Source organism: Lepidochelys kempii, chromosome 11, assembly GCF_965140285.1.
Source record: "Lepidochelys kempii isolate rLepKem1 chromosome 11, rLepKem1.hap1, whole genome shotgun sequence".
NCBI lineage: Eukaryota > Metazoa > Chordata > Testudines > Cheloniidae > Lepidochelys > Lepidochelys kempii.
Window position 1 is genome coordinate 30,802,391 of NC_136390.1, and position 26,429 is coordinate 30,828,819.

The 26,429-nt window shown below is 42.0% G+C and overlaps 1 protein-coding gene across 5 annotated transcripts in view; it reads left to right on the forward strand.

Moving 5' to 3' along the window:
* The window catches only part of GPD2 (glycerol-3-phosphate dehydrogenase 2), a 122,165-nt gene that overhangs the window by 20,824 nt on the left and 74,912 nt on the right, over positions 1-26,429 (forward strand). For all 5 annotated transcript variants that reach the window (XR_012154259.2, XM_073305516.2, XM_073305520.2 and 2 more), the window contains exons 2-3: positions 5,046-5,155; positions 17,551-17,722. Coding sequence is in view for 4 of the 5 variants with exons in the window: in XM_073305516.2 (XP_073161617.1) it covers positions 5,054-5,155; positions 17,551-17,722 (274 nt within the window). In the remaining variant the exon portion in view is untranslated. The remainder of the gene's footprint in view (positions 1-5,045; positions 5,156-17,550; positions 17,723-26,429) is intronic.

Genomic DNA, 26,429 nt, shown 5'->3' on the forward strand with positions numbered 1-26,429 from the left:
CAACATCACTGATGGAAGTTTTTAAAAGCAAATCTGCTGCTTTTCTGTCCATCCTTATGAGAGAAGTCATTTATTTCGAGGCTGTGGTTCAGGAAATTCTTAATCTATCAAGTCAGGAGGCATGCCTTGGCATGTATTTCAATACAGATGAACTCACTTACTTACTTTTCCCCTTGCCTCTGCCACAAATGTTGCAAAACTGATTGATAAACCTTATTGGCAGGAGCTGTTCACATGAGGTAATATACTTGAGTCATCCAAGAGTATTCTGCTTGCCTTTTTCTTTCATTCTTTCAGTACATGGATGGATCTAGTGACTTATCCTCTTGCTGTTTCTCACACTGACACAATGTTATGAGTTAGACTATTACTAGTGGATGCATGTCATAAAGACCTGATGCTTTGGCATGGATGTATGCTACCACTGATGTGTACTACTCTTATGGAATCTGAGTTTATCTTCACTATATCTCAAGTGTTTTTTGTAACTTGAGTTCTGTCCACACACAGACCTTTGGGTGTGGTGGTGCTTCTAACTCAAGTTGCTTGGCCTATCAAGGGATACAGGCTACAGTTCAAGTTAGCACAACTTGTCAGTTGCTAACATGACTTTTCTGCAGTGTGGATGCTAGTTCTGCTTGAGTGCTGGTACTCCTCCAATGCCTTCCCACATTTCTTACCATGTGCCCAGAAAGGACGGACAAGTTCTCCTGCAGTTCACTGGGAAATAATTCCTAAAGTAGCTCATCTTAGTGCATTGCAAAGAACCATGGGATATGGTCCAGAAGTCACAGTGTGGATGCAGCAGCTTAACAGTTACTTCACAGCATGATCCCTCTTACTCAGACTAGGCTACCTCGAAGTAATTGGAGTACAGATACTCTCTTGAGTTAACTCTGCTGGGAAAACATAACCTATAGGTGTGTCCCCAGAACTGGACTAAGATATCGCAGACTTTGTGACAGCAGTGGCCAAATTGGACTCCCAGATTATTGGGACCGAAGTTCTGAGCAGTGCTCTTGAGGGTTGTTTTAACCCTTTCAAGAGCATTTCTGGAAAATGTTCCTGGAGCTGTCTACTGCATAGCCTTTCCCTCTGACGTGTTAAGTAGAAAGAAGTGGCTATGTGATTTTTATCAAAATTGTTTCTGTATTGTTTCATCCTAAATGCAGAATGAAATGCATCATGCTATTGTTGAGGTAGGGTCAGGGAAGCTGACTGTAACTAATTTGACATGCAGTCAGTAAATAATTTGGACTAAGAGGTGGTTTTTGTTTTTTTTTAAAAGCATCTAATGATTTTTGGGTGTCTCAGTTTTCAGGTGCCTAACTTGAGACACCGTAAAGAGGCCTGATTTTCAGTAAGTGCTTTTACAGGGACCCAACCTTTATTATAAAGTCAAACCTCTATAAATATGTGCACTGCAGAGGAGCCCAGACACCAAGATATGAAACCCAGCCTTGTTGGTGACTTTTCTTCTGAACTCCTGAGAGTCCCATCCATATAGGCCCACCTTGGAGGGAACAGGCAAATAATTTAACTTTTTTGCTTCTAATCTTAGATTTGCAGTTTTTCTTTCCATGTTCCTTTATACTGTTGAGAGAATGATATTCTTGTTTACAATATGTATCTAGATGATGTTTGTTATCATTAGAACACACACAAAGACCAATGCTTGTTTAAAAATGGCTTTCTGACCATTAGTTCTCAGTTCAATATATCATAGAATATCAGGGTTGGAAGGGACATCAGAAGGTCATCTAGTCCAACCCCCTGCTCAAAGCAGGACCAATCCCCAATTTTTGCCCCAGATCCCTAAGTGGCTGCCTCAAGGATGGAACTCACAACCCTGGGTTTAGCTGGCCAATGCTCAAACCACTGAGCTATCCCTCCCTGTCAAGTTGAACTAGGAGGCATGGTGATTTGGAACTGAGTGACCTTATTCAACATGTCTTTAAAACATCTGTACCATGTCCTTCTCCCATACTATTGAAGAGACTGAAGTAACTATGTCTAGCACAGGGGTCGGCAAGCTATGACACGCTTGCCAAACACGGCACATGAGCCAATTTTTAATGGTACGCTGCTGCCTGCTGGACGCAGGCAGACAGCAGCATGCTACTAAAAATCCTGCCAGGCCCGGCCTGCTCTTTTCCACCCACCGTGCTCTCCTTGCAGGGCAGGCAAGCTTCCCCCTCCCCCTGCCTCTTCCCTCACAGTACGGCGTTCCTGCCCCTCCTCTCTCTCCCTGTGGCCAATCAGCTGACAGCCCTTGCTACGGAGGGGGAGAGGTGAAAGTGGGGGAGACATAAAAGCGGAGCCGCAGCGCCTCTCTCTCTGCTCCGGGGACCTTAGGGAAGGGGGGTGGAATCAGGGCATATCCCCTCCAGCTCCCTGCTGTGAGCCGCTCAGGGCAGGGGGCTGGGAGCACCCCCACGACCCCAGCCCACATCCCCAGCCCTCTGCCCTGACCCCTGAACCGCCTCACACACCTCCAACCCCATGCCCTGACCCCTGTACCCCCCCAACCCCGTGCCCTGACTCCTGCACCCCCCACACATACCCCCACACCCTATACCTTGACTCTTGCACCCCCCACATCCCTACTCCCACCCTGAGCACCAAATGGGAGCTCCTGCACCCCCCCATTCCCAACTGCACCCCTAGCACCAAACGGGAGCTGCCCAGGTAAGCGCTCCACACCCAAACCTCCTGCCCCAACCCTGAGCCCCCTCCCTCATTCTAGCTCCTGGCCAGACCCTGCACCCCAACCCCCAGCCTTCTCCTTCACTCTCAGCCCTGTTCTCAGCACACTCCCACCCTCATCTCAGTGCAGAGAGAGGAAGAGAATGGCTAGAACCAGGGAGAAGGTAGGTACCCACTCTATGTGGGCAGGGCTGGGATCCCAGGCCGGCAGTGAGCTGACGGGGGCCGGCAACCGGGGCCCTGGCTGGCAGGAGCCGGTGGACGGAACCCTAGACAGACAGTGGGCTGAGCTGCTCAGCCCACTCCCAGTCTGGGGTCCTGGCTGCTGGCCCCGCTCAGCCCACTGCTGGTCTGGGGTTCTGGATCCTGCCCCTTGCCAGCTGGGGTCCCGGCTGCAGGCCCCGCTCAGCCTGCTGCTGCCCTAGGTGAACGGAACCCCAGACCGGCAACGGGCTGAGCGTGTCAGCGGCATAAGATCAGCATTTTAATTTAATTTTAAATGAAGCTTCTTAAACATTTTGAATACCTTGTTTACATACAACAATAGTTTAGTTATACAATATATAGACTTAGAGAGAGAGACCTTCTAAAAATGTTAAAATGTATTATTGGCACGCAAAACCTTAAATTAAAGTGAATAACTGAAGACTCGGCACACCACTTCTAAAAGGTTGCTGACCCCTGGTCTAGCAGATGGCTAGATAGGAAATAAACAAACATGTAAATGGAGATGTACAGTATATTTTTAGATGTCTAGTCTAATCATATTTACAGGATTATACAAATCAGAGTCCTCTGTCACTCAGGATTATTTCTGCAGGTGCTTGACAAGAAAGTTGTCATTATCAAAAGCAATTACATATACTCAGTTTAAGAGAACAGACATTGAGATCATAAGATCTATCGTAGTTGGAGAAGGAAAAGATTTACTAGATTATAATATCGTGTCATTCATTATACCCTGCCGAGTTTCCTAAAAGGGCAGAAAATTGTGACTTCATACAAAGCTTTAAACTTTTACTATTCCAAATCTCACTATGGAGTCAGTTCCATTCATGTAGGGCATGGACAAAGAACACTTTCCTATCCAAACAACTTTGACTGACTTCTAGTTACTGCTCCATTCTCACTCAGCCCATATTTTTTCTTTTGTGAGTGATGCTCTGCTGGTCCTGAGGAAAAATGGATAGGCTACGCCTATTTAGGATTTAGAGACAGTCCTGCATTCAAACATTTGTTCTCTAAGAATGTCTGACACACAGTCCTAGTCTTCTGTCTCAACAGCTAGGAGGTGGAGTCCTGCACTTCAAATCTACCCTTCTTCACTTCTTTTTGAACTATTGTGTCTTGTCTGTTGCCTTTATCACTGCCTCCCCTTGGTGGTTTGTTGACCATTAGTGACCCCTCTCTGCAGCATGGCTAGATATAACAAGCATTCATTGTCCGTTAGGCCACTATTCTTCTTGCCTATCATTCTTGGGTGGCAATCGGGGGGTGCAATCAGAATTTTCCTAAGAAGGTTACTTTCCATGTCCTCATTGAGCTGCCGTATCCCTTTCTGGAGTGAGCCTGGAAGTGGAAGAGGCAGCATGAGGAGATGGCGGCCTTGGGTTCTGGAAAGCAGGAAGCTGGGTCCAGGAGAGTCCCAGGGGCTGCAGTCCGAGGAGGAAGCCACCTTCCCCATCTCCAGGTCCCCTCTCCTCCCTCTTTCCATGTCGGAGAGTCTGGAGAGACCATGAATTTGTGATAGCCTATGGCAGAGGAGGTCCCCGGCTCTGCCTCCTTGCCCTCATTTATGCCCCGGGTGGCAGATTAGAGTGCAATCCTGTTGGGCAAATGGGGTTGTAAAAAGGAGCTGGACAATGAGGAAGGATAGCTAGTGGTGGTCTTTGCAAAAAGGGAAAAAAAAGGTGAATTTGTTTGCAAAGCGTACTCAGTGGCTAGTTCTGGGCTGGAGTTTACCTGTCAACCAGTAGTAGTGGGAAGTTTTAGTTGTGCTTAGGATGTTTTATGGCAAAAGCAGCTGCTTCTGCTCATAAGTACTTGCCTACAGTTGAGATAGGTACTAGGTGTGTAAATTAGTAAGTACATTTAAATATTTCTATACACTTTCCTCACTTATTTTCCTCTAACACACACACTTCCCAAGGATTTTTGCTCCTATCTTCTTCCCGACTTTCTGTACTGATATTACAACCAAAATCATTAATCTAATATATTGTTATCCCCAAATATTATATGCTCAGCACCAATTCTAATTGTAATTAGTGCTTTATTCTAGACAGTCTAAATTCTAACATGGGTGAAACATATTAATTTTACTCTTTTCTTTTTTATAGAGTAAAAAATGGCATTTCGTAAGGCAGTAAAAGGAACTGTTCTCATTGGAGGAGGTGCCATAGCAACAGTTTTTGGCCTCTCTCAATTTTCTCAGTATAGAAACAAACACGTAAGTATTAATTACGATTTCTGATAAAATATGAAACTTAAAATCTGCTAAAGCGTATGTTAGGTTTATATGAATAGCTTTGTTTGGATATGAATGCCAAGGGCCTCTGAGCTTGATTTGGTTGGAACTAATTTAGAGTACTGTATTAATGACGTTTCATTGCTTTAAATCTTTGAACAGTAAGAAAACATGGACATTATTCTTGTAATCGTTTTAACATTGACACTTTAAACTTCCCATAAACATGCTTTTGAAAACTTCCTCATCTCCTGTTGAGTTCATGTGGGGTAGGTTTTTCTTCACCAGTATGGGTAACAGAATAGAGTAGGCCAATATTTTCAAACTCAGGCTTGTCTACATGATCCCTGGTGCACACTAAAGGTTCCCTAGTGCGCTCTAACGTAGTACTGATTAAAACAGCACTGTGTTAAAATGCACCAGCAGGATCTACGTGGACCAATTAATGTGTAACTCGTCAGTGCACTTTAGAAATGACATCCCTGTAGAGGGCATTACCCCATGTGTGTAGATGAGCCCTGTTCAGCAATCAGATAAGCAATTAAGTGGTTTCATTTTCATGGGTGCTGAATATTCCCAGTTCTCTCTTGCTTCAGAATGGGAGTCCTGACTGCTCAACACCTCTGAAAATCAGGCCACTTACTTTGGGGACTGGGTCCAATTCCCACTGAACTTAATACAAAGATTTCTGTTGACTTCCAGGGTTAGGTGCTTAAATTTAGGCACCCATCTTTGAAAACTTTGGTCATTGTCAAAATCCAGAGGCAGAACAGACTCCTTTCCCCCCGTTAATTAAAATGTTGACAAAACAAAATCCTAGAATGGGAAAGGCTGTCTGTAAGGGTACTTTTGGACAAAACAGAGACATTAAAAAAAACAAAACAACCCAGTGGGTTGCTGGTTTCACTTTGTGGATCGATTCCTAACATTGTAGGAAATGGTTGCATTTTCTCCTTTCCTAAAAGGAGGAGCAGAGCTATTGGTCTCTTCCCTCTTTCCCCAAGGAGGCTCAGGAGTGGAGCCAGTATGGGAGTGCTTGTGTGAACAGAGGGGTTATGGGGTGTTTGGACTGGTCTTCAGCGGAGCTGGTGGTGACTAAGTACCAGTCAGCACAATCCACTCACCACTCTGCCTTCTATGCAGATAATTGTATACAGTAACTGGCTTTGTGCAGTGCTATGGATTTATAAATATTCTGGCCTGGCCTGGGCATCTGTGGATGTAGAAATTTGCCTAGTGGGCTTGTCCTTAGTGCGGGTTGCAAGCCTGGCAGCTCCCCTTTTCAGAGTCTCTGCCATTCACCAACTTTCTGTTAACTCTGCTCAGTCTGAGTAGGTAGAGTGAGCAGCGCTCTGATCCCAGTAGCCCCAGTCTGGGCTTGAAAATAGAGCCTGATCCCTAGAAATCCTTTTGGATTATATCCAATTCATTTAGCAAGGTGACTGGGTGCTAAATTTGTATATTGTTTTTCACAATATATGTGTAGCCAGCTGCTTGCTTTAACCTGCTTGTAATATAATAGCTTGCCATGGACAATTAACATCTCATCTTTTACTGTATGTTAATTTTTAAATTTCCTTGATTTGAATGATAAAATAAGATATGGTTTTGGTTTTAATGGTCTAATGCAGGAGCAACAATAGTTGACTATAGACAGCTTTCATTTAGTACCAGGAATACTTTGTATTAATCCAGAAACTTTTCCGTATATGTGTGTGTGTGTATATATGTGTGTGTGTGTGTATAAATAAAGAAATAGTAGAATGGATGCAGGAATAAGAGATTGTGCCCCATGACATGAGTAAAGTTGGAAAAAGGATAGTCCTGGATCCTTGTAACTTCAGATATAATGTAACAGGAAGTGTATTGTAAAATAGCACATTTGGATCGTATGTTCAGTTCAACTGCTGCATCTGTCTTATACTAGTTGGTGTTTATTCCAAAGATTCCCTGGGGTCTTTATCAGGAGTCTGCCTGAATTAGTATACTGTAACATTTTAAAGCTTAGACCTTCAAATAAACCAAATACATAGGATGCTAATACCAGTCAGGATTGTAACTAGAGCCAGGCAAATTTTTTTGGGCAGAGAAATGTCACTAGGAAAAAAAATTGATCTCCCCACCCCCAAGTTGATATATTTTAATTCTTCATTTTGAAACAACTTAGTGTTTTCAAGTTTGACAGAAACAAACAGAACACAAATGGTAGAAAACACTCAAAGAATCAAATTGACTAGAAAATCTAAAATATTTAATTCTGAGTCTACTGGAAAATTTTGTTGGATTCAAAACAATTTTTCTGAGTTTAGAAGAAAATTTCGTTTCTATTGAAATTGAATGAGATTATTTAATTTATTTTATATATATACTGCCCCATTTTGGAAGAAAAACCAGACCAAAAAATCCATTATTTACTCAGCTCTAATTGTAACAGATTAATTACATACATGGATTTTTATGATATTGATGTCCCAAAATTCAGGGAATTGCTCCCTTCTCCATTAATACTAGAAATCATATGGAAATCTATTTTCTGGGATGGATGTGACCCTAATAGCCAAGTGAAACATTGGCTTGTGACCTGATCTGTGAAGCTACTGCAAACTGTGGGGTTGTCCTAAAAAACTTCTCTGAAAAATTCTAGCATATTTATAAGCAAGGAGTGTGGCAAGTGAACAACATATAATTTTTCATGCTTCCATGTTGTAGTAACTTGCACATTCGCTCTGTGATGGTCTTAAAAATTACTTCCTTAAACACCCAATGGAGGGCAGCAGGTGGGACATAACTGGAGGGATTGACACAATGGAGAACAGCTCATTTACAGTGTTGACATATCTAAGCTGTGAGCATATCCCACAGCAAAACTGTCCTCTCTTGAATAATGCCTGCCAATCAAATATATGGTAGGGCGAAGGATTTTTCCATCTACAAGAGCTAGGAAAAGATGTTGCCCCAAGACGCATACTAATTGGCTATACATTGTAGTAAATCTGTGGCTTTTTCAAAAATGGAATTTATCACACAGTCACAGAAAACCTAAATTAATATGCATATGGATTTCCCCTTATCTGTAAGAATGACCTCATTTACTCTGTGGCAAGTTGTACCTCAGTGCTATGGCAAGGACTCGGGATTCTGTGGCACTCTGATGTGGCAAACTGAAATGTCTGCGGCAGCCAGCATCAAGTTGAACATGAACAAATTGAGGTCTTTAATATGAAAAGAAATAAGACAATCAGTACAGCAGCTCTTGTTAATTTTGATACAAAATGTAATTCATTTTACATTGTTTCCCACATTCAGTGTTTCAAATTTTTGTATTGAAATCACACAGCTGCACCATAGAAATTGTCAGGTGGAAGCTAGAGGCTTTGGCAGCTGGGTTGGGGAGATTTGGGGCTTTTGGAACTTGAGAAGTTGTGGGAGGACGTTTTAAATTCTTAATGAGCACATTAGCTGCCTAAAATTTCTGCTAAAAATAATCTGAAATGGTAGTTTATTTTGGCACTTAAATTAGCACAATTAGGTTTCAGAGTCAACATGAATGAGGCAGTTAACCTCAACTATGTTTACAGACTGCCTACAGATTCACGAAGAAATTCTTCAGTGGTTTATGTGCTGTTCATGGTTTTCTTCACAACCATTGGCAATAGGAAAAATAATTTAACCCTCCCCTGTCAGATTCTGGAGCACAATTACCCAGTAAAGAATGGTATTGGGAGTAAATTCTGTAGCTGTAGTATCACGGAATACCTGTGGTCCTGGGAAAATTGCACCAAAAGCTGCTGCAAGTGATTCCCTCTTCTTTTTCAAACCATCACTGTATAAGCATTGATTTGTGCAGCAAAAGACAAATTAATCACCAGGCTTAACTCATGGACATGGAGCTGCTTTGTAATAATTTCTGAATATTGGTCACTAGGATATTTCCTGTATGAATATATTGATTTAGTTTAATAGCAGGCTCTGAGGAAACAAGAGGGAGGACACTGGCTCAAGATAAGGCACACCAAGTAAACACTTAAAGGTTGTTACAGGACAGTGGGAAAGCCATTGGCTCAGAGGATACTGGCTCAACCTCCTGTGCAGCCTACCAAACTTGTTTGGAGAAGCAGGGCCAAAAGTTCAGGAACTGATGGACATAGAACTTGGGCTGGATAAAAACAGCCTGTTTCTAGAGAGCAAAGTTGTTGGGGAGCTCTTCAGACTAAGGCAGGCATCTGCTGGGACATCTGAAGCAGCTAGGCCTGCCTAAGCTACTGTCCGCAGATGGGGAGTCTATATAGGTAAGATAGACATGCATGTAGACTGTTTTAAAAAAATCCTTTTTCCCCCATCCTATGTTTTTCCCTGCTATTGGAAGGAAACAATACTTTTTCAGAACACTTCTGGTCACTGTATTCACCACTGGGAATAGACTCCTGAAGGGAAGAGCTGCTGGCATAGAACCCAGTTGCACCCACTGGTTATGCACAGGTGATATTCTAGGTTCTGAAGCCTAGGGCCCAGTCTGAGAGTTGGAGAATTGCAGAATTCAACCCTAGGAGAGGGAGATGCATGAGGCCTGACACCTGAGGGGGTTGTACTCTGAGACCAGAATGGAGGTAGAGGTGCAGCTAACCTTGTAACTGTGTTGCTGATGGTCACAAATGGAACCACAGATGTGGCCTGTATTGAAGATCTTGACTAGATTTTCTTTCCTGTGGCTGGCTCACTCTCTGTTTTTTCTCATGCCTTCATGGTAACATTTCCTTCCTTTAAAGCAGTTCTTTCTGCTATTGTGATGTCTGCCATTTTGGTCAACGCACTGGGGTTGCACCAGGGATCCCAGAGCTAAAAGCATGAGTTTCTGCAGCTTGTGTTAAAGACCAAGGCCCTGTATGTATGACTTGTAAGAGACTTGCATTCTCTGTCGAGCTGGCACAGAGGCTGATGTGTAATAAACAATGACCATTACACTATCAGGGTATGTGAATCTGGATGGGGCTAATAGGGTCACTCTATTAGGGTGAATATTTTGCTTGGAAAAGGAAACAGATTTTTTTTTTTTTTAATCTTACTCTTACCAAATGATGGCATCTTACCAAACCTATGAGTTTGATGATGTAAACCTACCTAGAGATAATACAGGGCAAATTATCATCAGAAATGCTTACTTTACAATTACTAGATTACTTTAGAACTCCAAATTCAGGCCACCAAACTAAATTTGTTCTCCCAAAGAATATAATCAAAACCATTCAAGGAACTCTTCCCTGAGAAATTGTAGATATAAACAGCAATCGCTTATTTCGGTAAACACAAGTGTTTGCCGCCAAACGAATAACATTATTGCAGATGGAATCCCTGTATGCAGCTTTCCTTCAGTCTCCCATTTAATTGACAGCAAGATGAATCAATATCAATTTCGAGTGCGCCAGGCACCATGCTGTATGTACACTAATATGGTATCTGTTTAGGACTTTATATCAAAGGATCTATTCTTTTACCTGGGTATAGCTGTGAAAATATTCAGCTGTACACACTGACTGTCGCCCTTTGAGTGCTGAGTCTTGTTTTTCTGGCAATATTATGTCCAGCTGAACATGTTGAAATTGACACAACTCTTTTGGTGAAGGGAGGGTGATAATGGTTAAAGGATCTTACCTTGTCTATTGTATAGAACTAATTTAATGAGGGGCAATTTTTGAATTAAAAAAATAAAACAAACTTGCATGTACTGTAGAGACATGAATATAAATAGTAGCGGATAGCTAGAAATGGATACATTTCTGACTCATTCAACCATCCATACAATTTGGTTCATCTGTCATTCTGTGGCCCCATTTCAGCAAATCACTTAACTTTAAGCGTGTGAGTAGTCCCATTTAAAGCTAAGCATATGCTTAAGTGCCTTGCTGAATTGAGGCCTCCAGTCAGAATTACAGATAATTTTGTTTCATGTGGAGGACAGCTACAGAACTGGACCCTAAATATAATAAAATTCAGTGGGTAATAGACTTTAGCTAGAGTGAAGTGAAGCTTGCTGATAAAATTTCAATGACACACATCGAAGTGAGAGATTCCGCACTCCCAGCTCTACTTTGTGTAAAAGACGGAAGCTGCAGTGAATCCTACTGGTTCATTAAAGGTACCCTGGAATAGCATTGTATCAGAAACAGAACCAGAAGCTAGGATTTTGTCTCCTTCCTGCCCCTGCTCCCAAGAATAGATTTGGCTTTAAAGAAAATGTCATATTAAAAAAATCAAACTGGTGAATGTTTGTTTGCACAGTTACAATTCACATTGCTTTTATTTAAAATGTATTGATCTGATTTGTGTTTGACATGTGTAGCAACTGGTTAGCTAAAAGCAGTTTGTAATGTAAAAGCAGGGGAAATATTTTAGGTTGAGTGGGCCATTATAATTTCTCAAAATTAGGTTGTGAAATAGGCACATTAATTTTTACTTGACTTAGAGGAGGTATACAAATATGGTTAGTACCTCCTTAATTATAATAAATAGAATTTTACTTTAACTACTCCATTGATTGACTCGCATAATACACCAGCAACCTCTTTCATTCTCTTATGTATTAAGTAATTTGCATGAAACCCTACACACTATGCTCAAATTAATACTGTACATGATTACAGGACAACCTGATTGTTAATTGCCTGTGGTCTTTAAATACGCACTTTTTTCAGCAGTAGACACTAATTATTAGATCTTGTTTTCTGTTGCACCAGTAGTGACAACTGTGTAGAACATTTAAAAAAAATTTGCAAGTCTAATAAGGGTTTAAACATAGGGAGAAAGTGATCTAATCATTTTGAGTGGAAGCTATCCAAGGTTCATAAACCATGGAAGGCTGTAGATCGGGCTTCGGTCTAGTCAGTAGCTTGGGGATGTCGTGTAAACCATTATTTAGTCTCACACCCATGGGGATGTGTAGCAGAGAACTATAAGGTAAACAATAAACTATTTGTTAAAGGGACACCGAAGGTTGACATGCCTAAAGCTTAACATATTTAAAATATTATTGTATTGTCCTTCAGATCATGAAAATATCTGTCATGTGCCTTTATTTATTTTTTCTTTAGAAGTTTTTTAGGGAGGCCTTGCTCTGAGTCATTTCTACTACCACAGAGCTGATTGGCCACTTCAGAAAACTGTACCATTTGGCTGGTTATCTCAGGGAACCCTTCTCATCAGGATTAGGGATGAAAGATGTCTCTAACAGCTATAATTCACAGGCAATAGAGCAGGAGACAATGAAGCTATTTTCTAAAATTGAGCAATTTTGTGTAATTCGGTGCATTTAAAAAAAGATGTGCCTTCATGTTTGGAGGTCGTAGGCGTGGTCTACATGGTGAAATTGTCATGCTATTGTCACTTATAACTATATTGATTATAGGGCATTGAGGAAAGGCAGATACAAAGCATCTCAGCAAGTGGGAAGGGGTGGAAAAGCAGCATAATAGACAAGAACAGCTGCTCTTCAATGGTGGTAAGAAGATAGTATTTTGTAACTTAACCTAAACGCAAGTAACGTGTGCTGAGCTGTTAGAGAGTGAAGACCAATTAGATCTACTAGACTACACTCCTATAGTCCACAACTATAGGGTTGTTACCTACTATATGCATATACTTCAGTGCGTTGTCCAATCAAATTCTAAATATCTGTGGGTTTCAACCATTTCTTTTGGAAGAATATTCCATAATCCAGCGTTTCCCAAACTGTATTCTGCACAATGTGAATAGGTGTTCCGTGAAAGAATCGTAATTAAAAAAAAAAAAAAGGGTCTTGCACTTGATTTTTGTACTACTTTATACGTGCTTTCCAGTTAGAAAATATTAGTTCAAGTTATGTTAAATTTGTATTTTTTCTTTGTTTTATAAAATAAAATATATTTGAGCATAAATAATGCAATTTTTTAATTTGAAAACCGAACGACTACAAAATAATATTAGAAGTGTTCCATAAATATATACCAGGTGTTCCATGGCCAAAAAAGTTTGGGAAACGTTGCCATAATCTGTTAGGAAACTCTTACAATGTTCAGCCTAAATTTTCTCCTTGTTCACTTTAATCAATTTCAGTACTAGCCGCACCCACTTGTATTACCTAAATCAATTCTTTTGTCCTTGGCCTTTACCCCTCTGCAAAAACTAATAAGATATGTATACACTGCAGTCAGAGGAGTGGCTGACTTTTGATCTATCTAGCTCAAGTTACAAATGCAGTGAAGCTGCGGCAATGTGGGTGACTGCTTGAGTACATACTTGGAATCTGGAGTGGGCTTGTACACCCCATGCTGACTCAGCTTCACTGCTATTGTTACTCGAGCTATCAAAATTAGAGATAACTTTGGTATGTCTACATTTGCTGCAGTCACACTTCTGAGTGAAGTGTTGATTTTACCATAGGCAGTTTTGTGACATACATGTTTTTCAGCAGATTGAGAAAAAAGATATGGGGTCTCTTAATTTATTTTCTTCTACTGCTAATCATTTACTCCTGCTCCCACATAAACATGAGTTTATTTTAAAATCAAAGTCATGATGCTTTACAATGTTAAAAATTAATTAAAATTTTGTAAAGCCCCCTGAAACCAAAAAGCAATGTCTGACCTAAACAAACAAAATGACATTACTTTTGACACCCCTATTTGTCTAATTTAGTTTGTAAGTATATTGAAGGAGGGATTATGTACTCGAACCTCGGTGGTCCTAAAAGATGAGCTGAAGCAGGGGATGGGGAAACATATTTTTTTCAAAAAAAAAAAAAAAAAGCCAGAGCACAAAGCGCTGTGGCCTAGAGCTGAGTGTATGTGGAAGGGGAGAGGAGTCATAGTGTTGACTACACAGGCTTTACATCACTGGGAAAAGAGTATGGCAGCTTTAAACTGGTACAGCAAAGGGCTCTTACCTTGCATGAGGATGGAACCCTGTATCTTTAAGTGACGCGTACATCCTCTGGTGATGGAGAAATAGTAATATTATTCTTTCAGGTTCAGCTTTGGTAGACTGAATCCCTTTGCTGAATTGTGCATGTGTTTAGCTAGCTGTTTCCTAACTTTTTACTTAGAATGATCATTTATATAAACAGAACTTTAATGAAGTACGAGGTTGAACGTATTCAGCCGATAGAGAGGAGTGAATTTTTGGAAGCTACTCCAGCAAAGGGTCAGCAAAGTTACTGTTTCTAAGTTCTGATGCTTCACTTTCTGAAGAAAGAAGTGTTGTCACCTCACTTATATAAACTATTCTTCATATTACTTTCCTATTTATTTATACTGTCTTTTATTCATTGTGCAAAAAATATAGCAATTCCAATATTGGAAACTGAATAGTTTTCAGATTGCAAAATTTAACACAACACACTTGGGCTGAAATCCTCATACCTTTCCAGCTCCCTTTGCACGAGGTGGGAGGGCTGGAGTGGCATAAAGCGGGCCTTAAAAGCCTGGTTGTGGCAAGGGAGGTTTTTCCTGGCACAGGCACTGTGGTAGACAGCTGTAAGGTTACCTCCCGAGGACTGTCATTGCAATATTAATGTGGGAGGGGCATGTTGGGGTGGAGCCACATCATACAGTGCTACAGAAATTCCAGGCAGCCCTGCAGCCCATAGGGAAACCAAAGGAGGCTGCAGTAACTTAGTTGGATTAGGGACTTCTTCAGCTCCTGGAGCAGCCCAGGATTGGATTCGGGAGGGTGCAAAGATGGCTTAAAACTAATTTAGCCCTCCTCCCTTTGGGCTGTGTGCTCTGGCTGCACCGCTTAGACCAATGACTCTCAACATTTCCACATTACTGTACCCCCTTAAGGAGTCTGATTTCTTTTGTGTACCCCCAAGTTTCACCTCATTTAAAAACTACTTGCTTACAAAATCAGATCTAAAAACACAAAAGTGTCACAGCACACTATTACTGAAAAATTGCTTTCTCATTTTTACCATATAATTCTAAAATAAATCAATTGGGATATAAATATTGTACTTACATTTCAGTGTATAGTATACAGAGCAGTACAAAGTCATTGCCTGTATGAAATCTTAGTTTGTACTGACTTCGCTAGTGCTTTTTATGTAGCCTGCTGTAAAACTAAGCAAATATTGAGATGAGTAGATGTGCCCACTGGAAGACCACTGTATACCCCCTGGGGTATGCATACCCTGGGTTGAGAATCACTGTCTTAGAGGCATTGCACAAAATCTCAGTCTTGATGTAGAAGTACTTTACAAAGGTGTATGATTGAGCCTTGCAATGTCTGTGTGAGTTAAGGAAGTATTACTCCTATTTTACAGGTTAAGAAATGGAGATACTCCAGAGAGCCAAATTTCTAAAAGTGATCACTAATTTTGGGTACTCAGCTTGCAATAATCTGATTTCCTGGGGGCTGGACTTGCAAAATTGTGTTTCAGATCAATGGGAGCTGCAGATATCAGCAACTCTGAAAATTAGTTGAGAGTTTGGACACTCAAAAATTGAGATAACCAAGATTAGTGGATACTTCTGAATGTTGAATTAAATGATTTGCCCAAGACCATATGAGGTCTGCTAGAGCTGGGGATAGAAAACAGGTGTTGTAACTCACACTCCACAGTACCTTACCCACAAAAGTATCCTTTTTGTACCTTACCCACAAAAGTATCCTTCTTGCCTTCAAGCACCCAGACATACTAATTATTTGCACATGCTTTGATTTGATGTTTTGTCCTCAAAATCCATTTCCTACACAACAAGTGATTATTCTGTTATGAAAAAGATTGTCAGCCCTTCAGAGCTTGAAAACAATAGTTTGGGGAGTGACCCACTACCCAATTGTGTGCAACAATGAAGGTTGATCGTGAATAAGAATGTGAGAGGGAAGAAAGACAGGGCTGGTGCAGACAGCGGTATGAGAGAGCAAGCACGATTTCTTTTGTGGCCTTGCATCTTAATTAACTTGGGAATAATTATGATACCTGGCTACAGCCCACTGTACATAAAGTAATTAATATACTACATAGCAAAGGTGGATTACAACCCATAATGATGGTACTCATAATATAGATTATGAAGTGCACAACCAATAGTAGGATTTTAGGATACCCATAATTACAAGGGCTTTCAGACATCTGTTTAAACTTATATTAACCAAACCTCTTACCTCTAAGTAAAGTCTTTAGGAAATGGTCAATTTTTAAACTTCAAACAAAACCAAACCAAACCCCAAATAAACAAAAAAAACAAAGCCTTCTGCCCATTTTGGTTAATTGACTTAGAAAGTTTGTCATTCTCTTTCACTAGGGTCATCAAGCTGAGAGCAAAGATGGGTCACTATAGAATATCAGACAATGATTGTCTTAGAGAAAATTATTATTCTGGAATCCGTTAAAAGCAAACCAGAAATGGTCTATGAATACTGTCATATTGTTATGCTGTACCGCTAAAAAGGTAGCACATTGTATGATTTGAGAAATAAAAGCAAAGCAGGTTCAGGTTTTAAAAAAGGGGGCTGTGCATAGCTGATTTTCAATAATAAAAATGAGAAAACATTAGCTTATGTAACATTTATAGTCAGTTTTTTTTAATAAAACTTTTTTTCTTTGGGACATGGATGGATCATCTTCCTATCTGTTTGTACATCACCTAGCATAGTGGGGCCTTTGATCAGTACCACAATACAAATAATGCATTAATATTTCAATGTTCCATGAAAGCAACAGAAATAATATGGCTACCCTCTGGTGCAAAATATTTCCTCCAATGGCTGCTGGATGCTCTGCAATGACTCTATAGCCTATTGGATTAAGTGTGTATTTTATATGCTAAAAGTACAGAGTTCTAATCCTATTCAGGATATATCTTTATTATAAAATCTTCAATACTCCCTTCTGGTATTTGCTACTGTATCTTGTTTTATTAATCCCTCAATAATTATGCAGGAGTAGCCAAGGTGACTTAAATGAAAACTAACCCTTAACCTTTTAATGCTGTTTGTTACCTTTTGTATTTGCTAAAATATTTTCTATTAGATTTAAAAGTGACTTTGAATAAAAACACCTTTTTCTGATTAGTTTCCATGAAACTATACTGATTGTATAAAGAATATCAGTGGTATGCCATCAGTGTATACAAGGCATGCCTTATGTGGTCCAGGATGGGCTGTGCCTGCAGGACTATTCTGTCTGGCCCTCGAATATGCAAGAGAGGTGCCATTTTGTAGCACAAAATAACACCCTGTGCACAGCCTGATATATGCTCCATATGCTCCATATGTGCGAGATTGTGCTCTGTGAAGGATGCCATTTTGCATACAACTGTACAACTGCATGGCTGACTAAAAATATCATGGCACACCACTGAGGAGTAGACACACATACTGTCTTGATTTTTGTGTCTTTTTAGGGTAACTTTTTGTATGTTCAAGCAGCAGAACCTGTGAACATACCAATGAAAAATCACTTTCCTACCAGAGAAGATCAGTTCCTGGCTCTACAAAACACGAGTGAATTTGATGTGCTTGTTATAGGAGGAGGAGCAACAGGATGCGGCTGTGCGTTGGACGCTGTTACGAGAGGTGAGGCATGAAAGTATGAGCTTATTACAGTTAGAAAAAATTACCTACTATAAAAGTGCTTGCATGCAATTTAATATAAACTAATGAAACTGGATATTCAAACACAAAGCTGGTTTAAAAGGCAACCTGCTGTCTTCCTCACTGCCTTCCAAAGACTTGATTATATAACTATCTTTGGATCCCAATGGCTAGTGTGAACTTGAAGGAAACTGAGTCCTATTTTGTTGTTATAGCTGTAGCTATATGGAAATGCATTTTTCCACACCATGTGAGCCGTACTTAGAATGATTGGCTTACCCACTTCCAGCCTGTTAGTTGGGTATATCTTTAATTTAAAATGTGAGTCATCGAGGTTTGTGCAGGAGGACAATTACAGGAACGAAAGAAGGAAAAGCCATACGGCAGTCTGCAGCCAACTTCATTCGAGAAGGAGAGGGCTGGGCATGAATTCTACATGAGCAATCAAATATGGTGTCAGTCCCCTGTTTTCTGTAGGGGTGTCATGTGAAAATGGTTATCAGCCATTTTTACATGTTTGGCGCATGTTAAATAGCTTTTACTCTTAGCACAGATTTAGATTAGTCTGTTTGAATTTTTCATTAAAACCTACCTATAGCATTCTGCTTGAAGATGCACATGGTAAGTCTCAGATGTTCTGCTCTCTTTCTTTATGGAAAGTTTTTTATTTATTGTTTTGAAATTAAGGTGAATGGACATATTTTAATGCTAGATTAATGGTCTCCTAAAAGTATAATTTCTTGTTAAAATATTGGGGCAAAGTTTAGCTCCTGTTTAAACAGGACCAACACTTCTGAAGTGAATGGAGTTGAGTCTGCTTACTTGGGGTGAATTTGGACCTTGGATTTTAATTGATTGCTCCATTTTGGATTCAGCTATGTTTGCTATGTTTTTAAAGAGGAAAATCTCGACTTTTTTGTTCAGATTTTATACATCAAAAAAGATTGAAAACTAATACATAAATTAGCTGATCTATAAAATGTAAAAAGAAAAGGAGTACTTGTGGCACCTTAGAAACTGACAAATTTATTTGAGCATAAGCTTTCGTGAGCTACAGGTCACTTCATCGGATGCATTCGATGTTATTGGTTAAAGAGATGGCCCAAGAGGTAATTTACAGGGCTCAACTCTACCTGGGTTTGGCCACAGCATGCTTCCCATCACTCAAACTTGAGTCTTCGGTGTTTTTCTCCTTTGACATCCAGGCCTTCATTAGATCCTGGTGCTTTTTTCTTTATTTCCAAAATGTGTCCCTTTCTTTCCATCCTGTCTTGATTTTTTTCATCCTTGTAAGGTAACTTTATGTATGTTCAAGCAACAGAACCTGTGAACATACCAATGGAAGAAGTGAGCTGTAGCTCACGAAAGCTTATGCTCTAATAAATTGGTTAGTCTCTAAGGTGCCACAAGTCCTCCTTTTCTTTTTCCTGAAAGAGAAGATCAGCTTGTGGCTCTACAAAACAAAAGCAACAGTGGTCCCTGCTCTCATGACTTCCCGTCTTGATTATTTCACCGTCTTCCTCTTCTCCAGTCTCCATCCCCTCCAGGCTCCAGTCTTTCTAAAATGTAGCCATGTTCTTCCTTTCTTTCTGACAATGACTACTCCTCACCCTCTTTTATTGAATATCTGCATAGATTCCTTTTATAAATCCTGATCCCTGTACCGCTGAAATCAATGGGAGTATTTTCCATTGAATTCAAAGCGGGCAGGATCAGAGCCTTAATAGGAAGCTTCACCTCACCTGCAAAGCTCTCCACTACTATCCATACTACCTATTTTTCATTTTCTTCTGCTCTCTATACTTCTTGTTTCTCTTGACTGTGTTCTCCCTCTCTCCTACAGTTCAGACTTAGTGCTGCCTTTCATGCTGCTCTATAAAATTAGAACAGCTGCCCAAGAATATTTACGAAGCCCCACTCCCATTTATTATATGGGGATGTAGTAGGGACTTCTGTATTAAGATGGCCTAACATTTTCTATAATAAATTATTCTTGTGACCGTTTTTTAAGAAGCTTGAGCTTCTCCTTTGTTTGGCTTTGATGTTTGGCAAGGAGAAAGCCCTCAGGCTAGAGAAGTAACGTTTTTTTGGTCCCATGAAATTCCGTGTAGGCTTCGGTGAGTTATAATCTGTGTCCCTTCTTTTGGTTGTATTTCTCAGAAAATTTTTGGCACTGAGCTGTTTTTGTGCATCTTGTGCTTGTTGTAAATTCTTAAGGATGCAAACCATTGCCTTTTTCAACTTAGCTCTTCTCTGAGTGCTGGTCCCTATGTGTATTCCACACATGGGCATGCATGGGCACCATATGCCTGAGTTTGGAGATTTCTAGCAAGTAGTGCCTGTTGGTCCGCGCTTGCATAGTTACTTTTCTCATGCTCCAAACTGAGGGTAGAAGGGGTGGTGCGGACCAACACCTCTCCAGTTCCTTCTTACCACTGCACAGCCTGAGTTGGAATCCTCTTGTGTCCACAGATTTCCTCCGCTTCTTAATGCACTTGTAAATAAATTGTAAATAGTTCTTAGTATTTTTGTATAGTTAGTTTTTAATCTCAGTAGAGTTTGTATAACAGTTTTTTCCTGTCTTGGGGAGTCTCTTCCTGTGGATAAAGACTGTGCCCAGAGTTTCAGGGTTTAAGAACTGCATCTCGTACCCCTACTTCTTCTCCATAAGTGATGAGCACCAACATTGCTTCTACTGTCTAGGAAAAGTGCACCTCTCTGCTAAGTGTGCAGCATTTGCTGCTTATTTCCCTCTTGAATCCGCAAGGCATGAGAGCGCCAACTGAGAAAACATCTTATAGAGAAGACTATGAGACCTCAGTCTGATCCAGGGCAGGGAGATCCCTCTTGTGGATCGGGTACAACTGAGGAGCAGCACCCCTCCGAGAATGAGCTCAGGAGTGGAAACCAAAGCTACTAAGCCCAAGGGGAGATGTCATCCAGGACTTCTCATGAAAGTAAGGGGCACTCTCATAGGCATAAGGACAGAGCACCTCCTTCCAGGTCTACTCCAAGAGAAGAGCTCCCTCCTTGACTCTGTCCAAGTTGGGTGAGTCCTTTTGCACAGGTCCTAAAGACTTATGCTTGCTTAGATCCTCTGATTGTTGAGGGTGAGATGTGAAGGAGAAAGGATCCGGTGGTACTGGTGTCAGCTTTGATTTGTAAGCTGAAAGATTGGCACCTACCGACATCATCTAAGAGCTTCCCAGTAGTCTCTTTGATGGTACTGACCCCTTCCAGAAGAAAACTGTATCTATGATGACTGTGGATGTGCTAGATTCTTCAATTCTGACAACAGAACACCCTAGACTCCTGGACGAACCAAAACTTACACTTCAACAGAAGATATTTCATCCTTCCATACCTTCTTCTTTTGGGTCCGACTCTTCTGAGACACATTGACACCAGAGGAGGAAACGACATAGAGGAGATGGGGATGTTCCTCGCCTCAGACCTTAGGCAGGAGTTTTCACTCATCAATACAGACAGCTCTGCTAGTTGAACAGGAGCTGGTCTTCTCTTCAGAGAAGTCGGAGGCTCCAGACAATCACTTGATCCCATTTAGGGAAGGGAGTTTGAATAGAGACGTGAGAAGATCTGGGGTCTTCTCCTCCACCTCTTTATGACTGTCCAAGGATTGGTGGTACCCGTTGACATGGGGTCCACATCAATTGGCTGACCCTTCGTATTGGCCGTATTGGAGCCCATGCAATTGTACAGTATGTGTCTGGATCCGTTCTTGCGTCCCACGGTACCTCTCCCATCCAACACCTGCCAGCTTTGTCAGAGTATGAGGGAGAGATGATTGAACTGGATCTGGAGGTACTGACAGGTGTTTCATCTTTGTCTCCAGGTGAGGCAAGTGTCCATCTTCTCTGTCCCCTCCGATGACCACAGGCAATATCAGGAGCTGTTGTAAAGAGTGACGAATAGGTTCTACTATTCTACTTCAGGTTCTACTAGAGGAGGTCCAGGATACCAAAAATCATTTATTTGACCTTCTATAGCCATCTGGTGCCAGCAGTGTGGCCTTCCCAATAAACAAGGCCATCATGGACCCAGCTAGGTAGTCTGGCATGCTCTGGCCTCTTGCACCCCCACCCCAAAAGGGCAGAGAGGTGCTATTTTGTACCAGCCAAAGGAATGGAGTTTCTTTTCACTCATCCTGTACCCAACTCCCTGTAAATGAAGTACTTCCAGAGTCCCAATATGGCTTCAGACCATCACGAGGTACCACCAACATGATTTTTGCAGCCAGGCAGATCCAGGAAAAATGTCAAGAACAACACCAGGACTTGTATATGGCCTTTATCGATCTGACCAAAGCCTTCAACTCTGTCAACCAGGAGGCTCTGTGATAAATTTGCTTGGACAGCCAAACTTTGACATAATTTTCCACAGAGCCTCATGGTTGACTGCCTCCATCCTGTGCAGTGGCTCTATCTTTGAGCCATTTGTCATTTGAACTGGTGTAAAATGAGGTTGTGTACTGGCGTCCACCCTTTTTTCTTCATTTTCTTAGCAGCTATGAAAATGTTCACCCAAAACAGTCTACCACAGGGCATTGGCATCCAATATCGGACTGACTGCAACCTCTTCAACCTTTCTCATTTCCGTGCCTGAACTAAAGTAATATCGGCAACAATTATAGAACTCCAGTATGTAGATGATTGTGCTGTAGTTGCACACTTAGGGAGCGATTTACAAAGCGATTTACCCCTTAATTGCTTCTCTGATGCTTACAAAAGCCTAGGGCTAACTCTGAACATTGGCAAAACAAAAGTTCTCCACCAACCAGCTCCCAGTCAATTATCAGACCCAGCAAGGAAGGTCCATATTGTCAGAGAAGAACTGAAAAATATAGAGTAGCTTGCCTATCTTGGCAGCCATCTCTCAGAGGGCAGACATAGACGTCAAGACTCAGCACGGAATCTGCTGCGTCAGTGTTGCCGGGTGTTCAATAATCACAACATCAGAATACACACTAAACTTTATAAATTTTATAAAGCAGCGGTAGTCCCAACACTCCTCTACGACTGAGACTTGGGTGACCAACAGAGAACATCTGAAAAACCTGGAATGCCAGCACCAGTACTTTCTTAGGATGATCCTCAACATAAAGTGGGAAGATCACTGCACTAGTGTCAGTTTCCTCACAGAGGCCAACATCTTTGGTGTTGAGACCCTGATTATCCAGCATAAGTTGAGGTGGAGCGGGCACTGTGTGTGCATGCCTGGTGTATGCTTAACAAAACAATTGCTGTACGCCCATCTCACCAAAGATGAAAGGAAATGGCAAGGCCAAAAGAAACTCTTTAAAGACATCCTCAAGATAAACATCAAGAGATGTGGCATCACCACCACACACTGGGAGACAGCAGCCCAGAATAGGGATAACAGGTGAAGACTTGTCAGAGAAGAAACGTCCACTTTTTAGGAAAATCTCCCTGCCCTGGTCGCAGAAAAATGCCAAAAAAGAATGGAAAGGCAACTATCATGCAGCAATCATGGCCCAACCCTGACTTCCAACACCACCTGCAATGTCTGCCAACGGCCTGTGGTTCAAAGATCGGACTCCTCAGTCACCAAAGGATCCATAAAAATATCTGTGAAAGAGAACATCCTTGACCTTGAGGGATCCCTACCACTAACCCAACTCCCTGGTGGTGCAGGCTACACTGGCAGATAAAGGTTCTAAATGACTTGATCTTATAGGGAAAGAGGTGTTTTCTACAAGTCTGCAATATGTAATTTAAACTACTTCAAAAGGACAGAGCCCAATTCTAGGCCCTCATTGAGGAAGTCAAACTGATGGCTAACATATCACTTCATGCTGCAGTGGATGCAGCTGACACGTGCCTCTGGGTATACCTATGGCTATCCCTCTAGACACAGTGAGTCTTGGCTTTGCTCCTCGGGATTCCCCTGGGAGGTTCAAAACACTGCAGAGGACTTGCCTTTCAATGAGTAATTTGTTTAGAGACTCAGTCTTCTTGTTACACTAGTCGAAGAACTCGAACTCTGGGTTGAGTTGAAGGACTCAAACATTGAGACTCTGGCCCCAAAAAGAGAACATCAGAAACTGGTGTACAAACCGAGACCTCCTGCCAAACTGTTCTATCACCAGCAGTCATTCGAAGCACTGCATAATCTCCAGAAGGTAAAAAACCCTGGATATCCCTATCACGATACAGCTACTGAACCCCATTCACTATCCAGGGATATTTTTTGATGGGATGATCAAGAACTGTGTATTCCTTTTGACGACATCCACCACGGCCCCTTCCTCCAATCTTTGATGGCTGCCTCACCCTTTTTGCCCATAATTGGGGGGCAATTACAACAGACAAGTAAGTACTAGAAATCATTGACTGTGGGTACTCTGTGTTCCTTTTCCTTCCTCTCCCTAAGTCCACTTCCCGGCTCCTCTTCAGGCATCACTCAGAGGTCAGAGATGCAAGCATCCAGGAGCTGTTTTCTATCTTGGAAGAGGCTAGCCAGTCACAGCCTCTCTGGTCATCTATTTAAACTCTACTGCCCTGCCCTCAGGTGACCAACCCTGTCATCCCCATCCCATAAATTCCTTTGGAATTTTGAAAGTCCCCTTCTTGTTTGCTTGGTGATGTGTGCAGTGGTCTCAGCACATCTTTCCAGGTGGCCATGCCTGCTCCGTGCACCAAGCAATCCCCGTTTGGAGCAATGCCGAGCTGCTGGACATCATCAGCATTTGGAGAGAGGAGGCTGTCCAGTCCCAGCTGTGCTCCAGCCATAGGAATTATGATACATATGGGCAGATTTCATGATGCATAACAGAAAGGGGCCATGATGGGGACATGTTGCAGTGCAGGGTCAACATGAAGGAGCTGTGGAACGCCTACCACAAGAAGTGGGATGCAAACCGCCACTCTGGTGCTGCACCCACGAGCTGCCGGTTCTACAAAGATGACTTGGAGGTCTGATATGCATGCCGCCAGGAGCTGTTTTCTACTCCGGAGGAGGCTAGCTAGTCACAGCTGTCGGATGTTGTTGAAGCGCAAACAGGAGAGGAGGCCCCTGGTAAGTGGATTTGATTTTGGGAGTCACTGAAGCAAGTTGTTGAGGGCAGGAGGGTGCAAAACGCAGGCTTGTCTCCCACTGCATGCCTAGTCTGAGTGGTGGAACAGGCTGGTAATTGACTCCTTCACTTCATGGAATCTCCGTCAGAGATATCCAGGAAACTCTTGTGGAGATACTGGGCAATCTGCTGCTGCAGGTTCTTTGGCAGAGCTGCATTGTTTCTTGCCCCATTAATGGTAACTTTCCCATGCCACTGTCATCACTGCAGGGGTGGACCGTTGATGTACGCAGGCAAGCCACATAGGGGCCAAGGCGGAAGTCACAGTCTTGGAGAAGACCCCCGCCCTGAGTCCCTGCTCACTGTCAGTAGCAAGATATCTTCCATAATGATCACAATGGAAAGTATGGAACAGGAATGATTATCAGCCCCCCTACAGTGCTGGCTCTCCCCAAGCACCACATGCCCAGTGTACAGCAGGGTCTAGGAAGAGTGATTTACCCTGCCCCTGCAGTTATTCACCATTTTGGGGATCTTGTGCTCGTGTGTGCTTGCCTGGGATCAGCCAGTTAGTGACAGGTGTGAGTACTGGCTGTGTTTTAAATCACTGAATCAGTGTTCTGTGTTGCAAACAATACTGCTTCTGTAAAATGTTGCATTTAAACTTCACAGAGATGACCTTGGTAGCCCAGCCTCCCTCTTTGTTATCAGCAGCTGAATGGTTGCACAGAATTAGAAAGTGGTCAAGAAGAACTCAGGAAGACTTTCTGTGTGATGTTATGATGCACTCCGACGCCAGGAAACAGGAATTGAAGGAGTGGTGGGACAGCGAGAAGAGGGATTGAAAGGAGAACCTAGCACACCAGAATGAAGCCATGGAGCAGCTCTTAAAGATTATGGAGCGCCAATCAGACACACTCCAGGCAATACTAGTTCTTCAAACCGAGCAGCTCCGTGCCTGCCCTCCCCTGCAGCCGCTATCGCAAAACTTTCCCATGCTCTCCCCGGACATCACCAACACACTCTTATTAACCTCCTGGCTCCAGTTTATACCCACGGCAATCCACTCTTCCCCCCTCAGTCCAGCCATGTGGACTCCCACTACCCACTGCACTCATCACCCATTCCTCTGCAGTTTGGCTCTGATGAAGTACCAGACCTGCTGCATTGTACTCCAAAGAAGAAGGTTGGATATGATCCCTGGACATAGAAATCTTTAGGTGTCCTGGGACCCCTTCTCCTCCTGGGACCTTCCCTTCCCCCATCCCCCTCACTGCTGATGGGTTTTTTTTTTGACTCACTCTCTCCTCCAGTTGTTCTTTTAATAAAAGAATTGTTAGTTTGAAAGCAATCTTTATTCTATTAATTGAAAGCAAAAAGAGCTCTGCAAAGCAACATATAATTATGTTAAACCCATATATTGCATCCTCTGCATCTATCACCTCCAATCATTACAAGCACTGCGCTCCCGAGCATAGCAACCAGTATTAGTGGCTTTCAGCTTCAAACTGCTGCCTCAAGGCATCCCTGATTCTTATGGCCCCGTGTCAAATCTTTGTGCCCCTCTAATAGCCCTGGTCTCTGGCTGTTCAAACTCAGCCTCCAGGCGCAGAGCCACTGCAGTCCAGCCCTGAG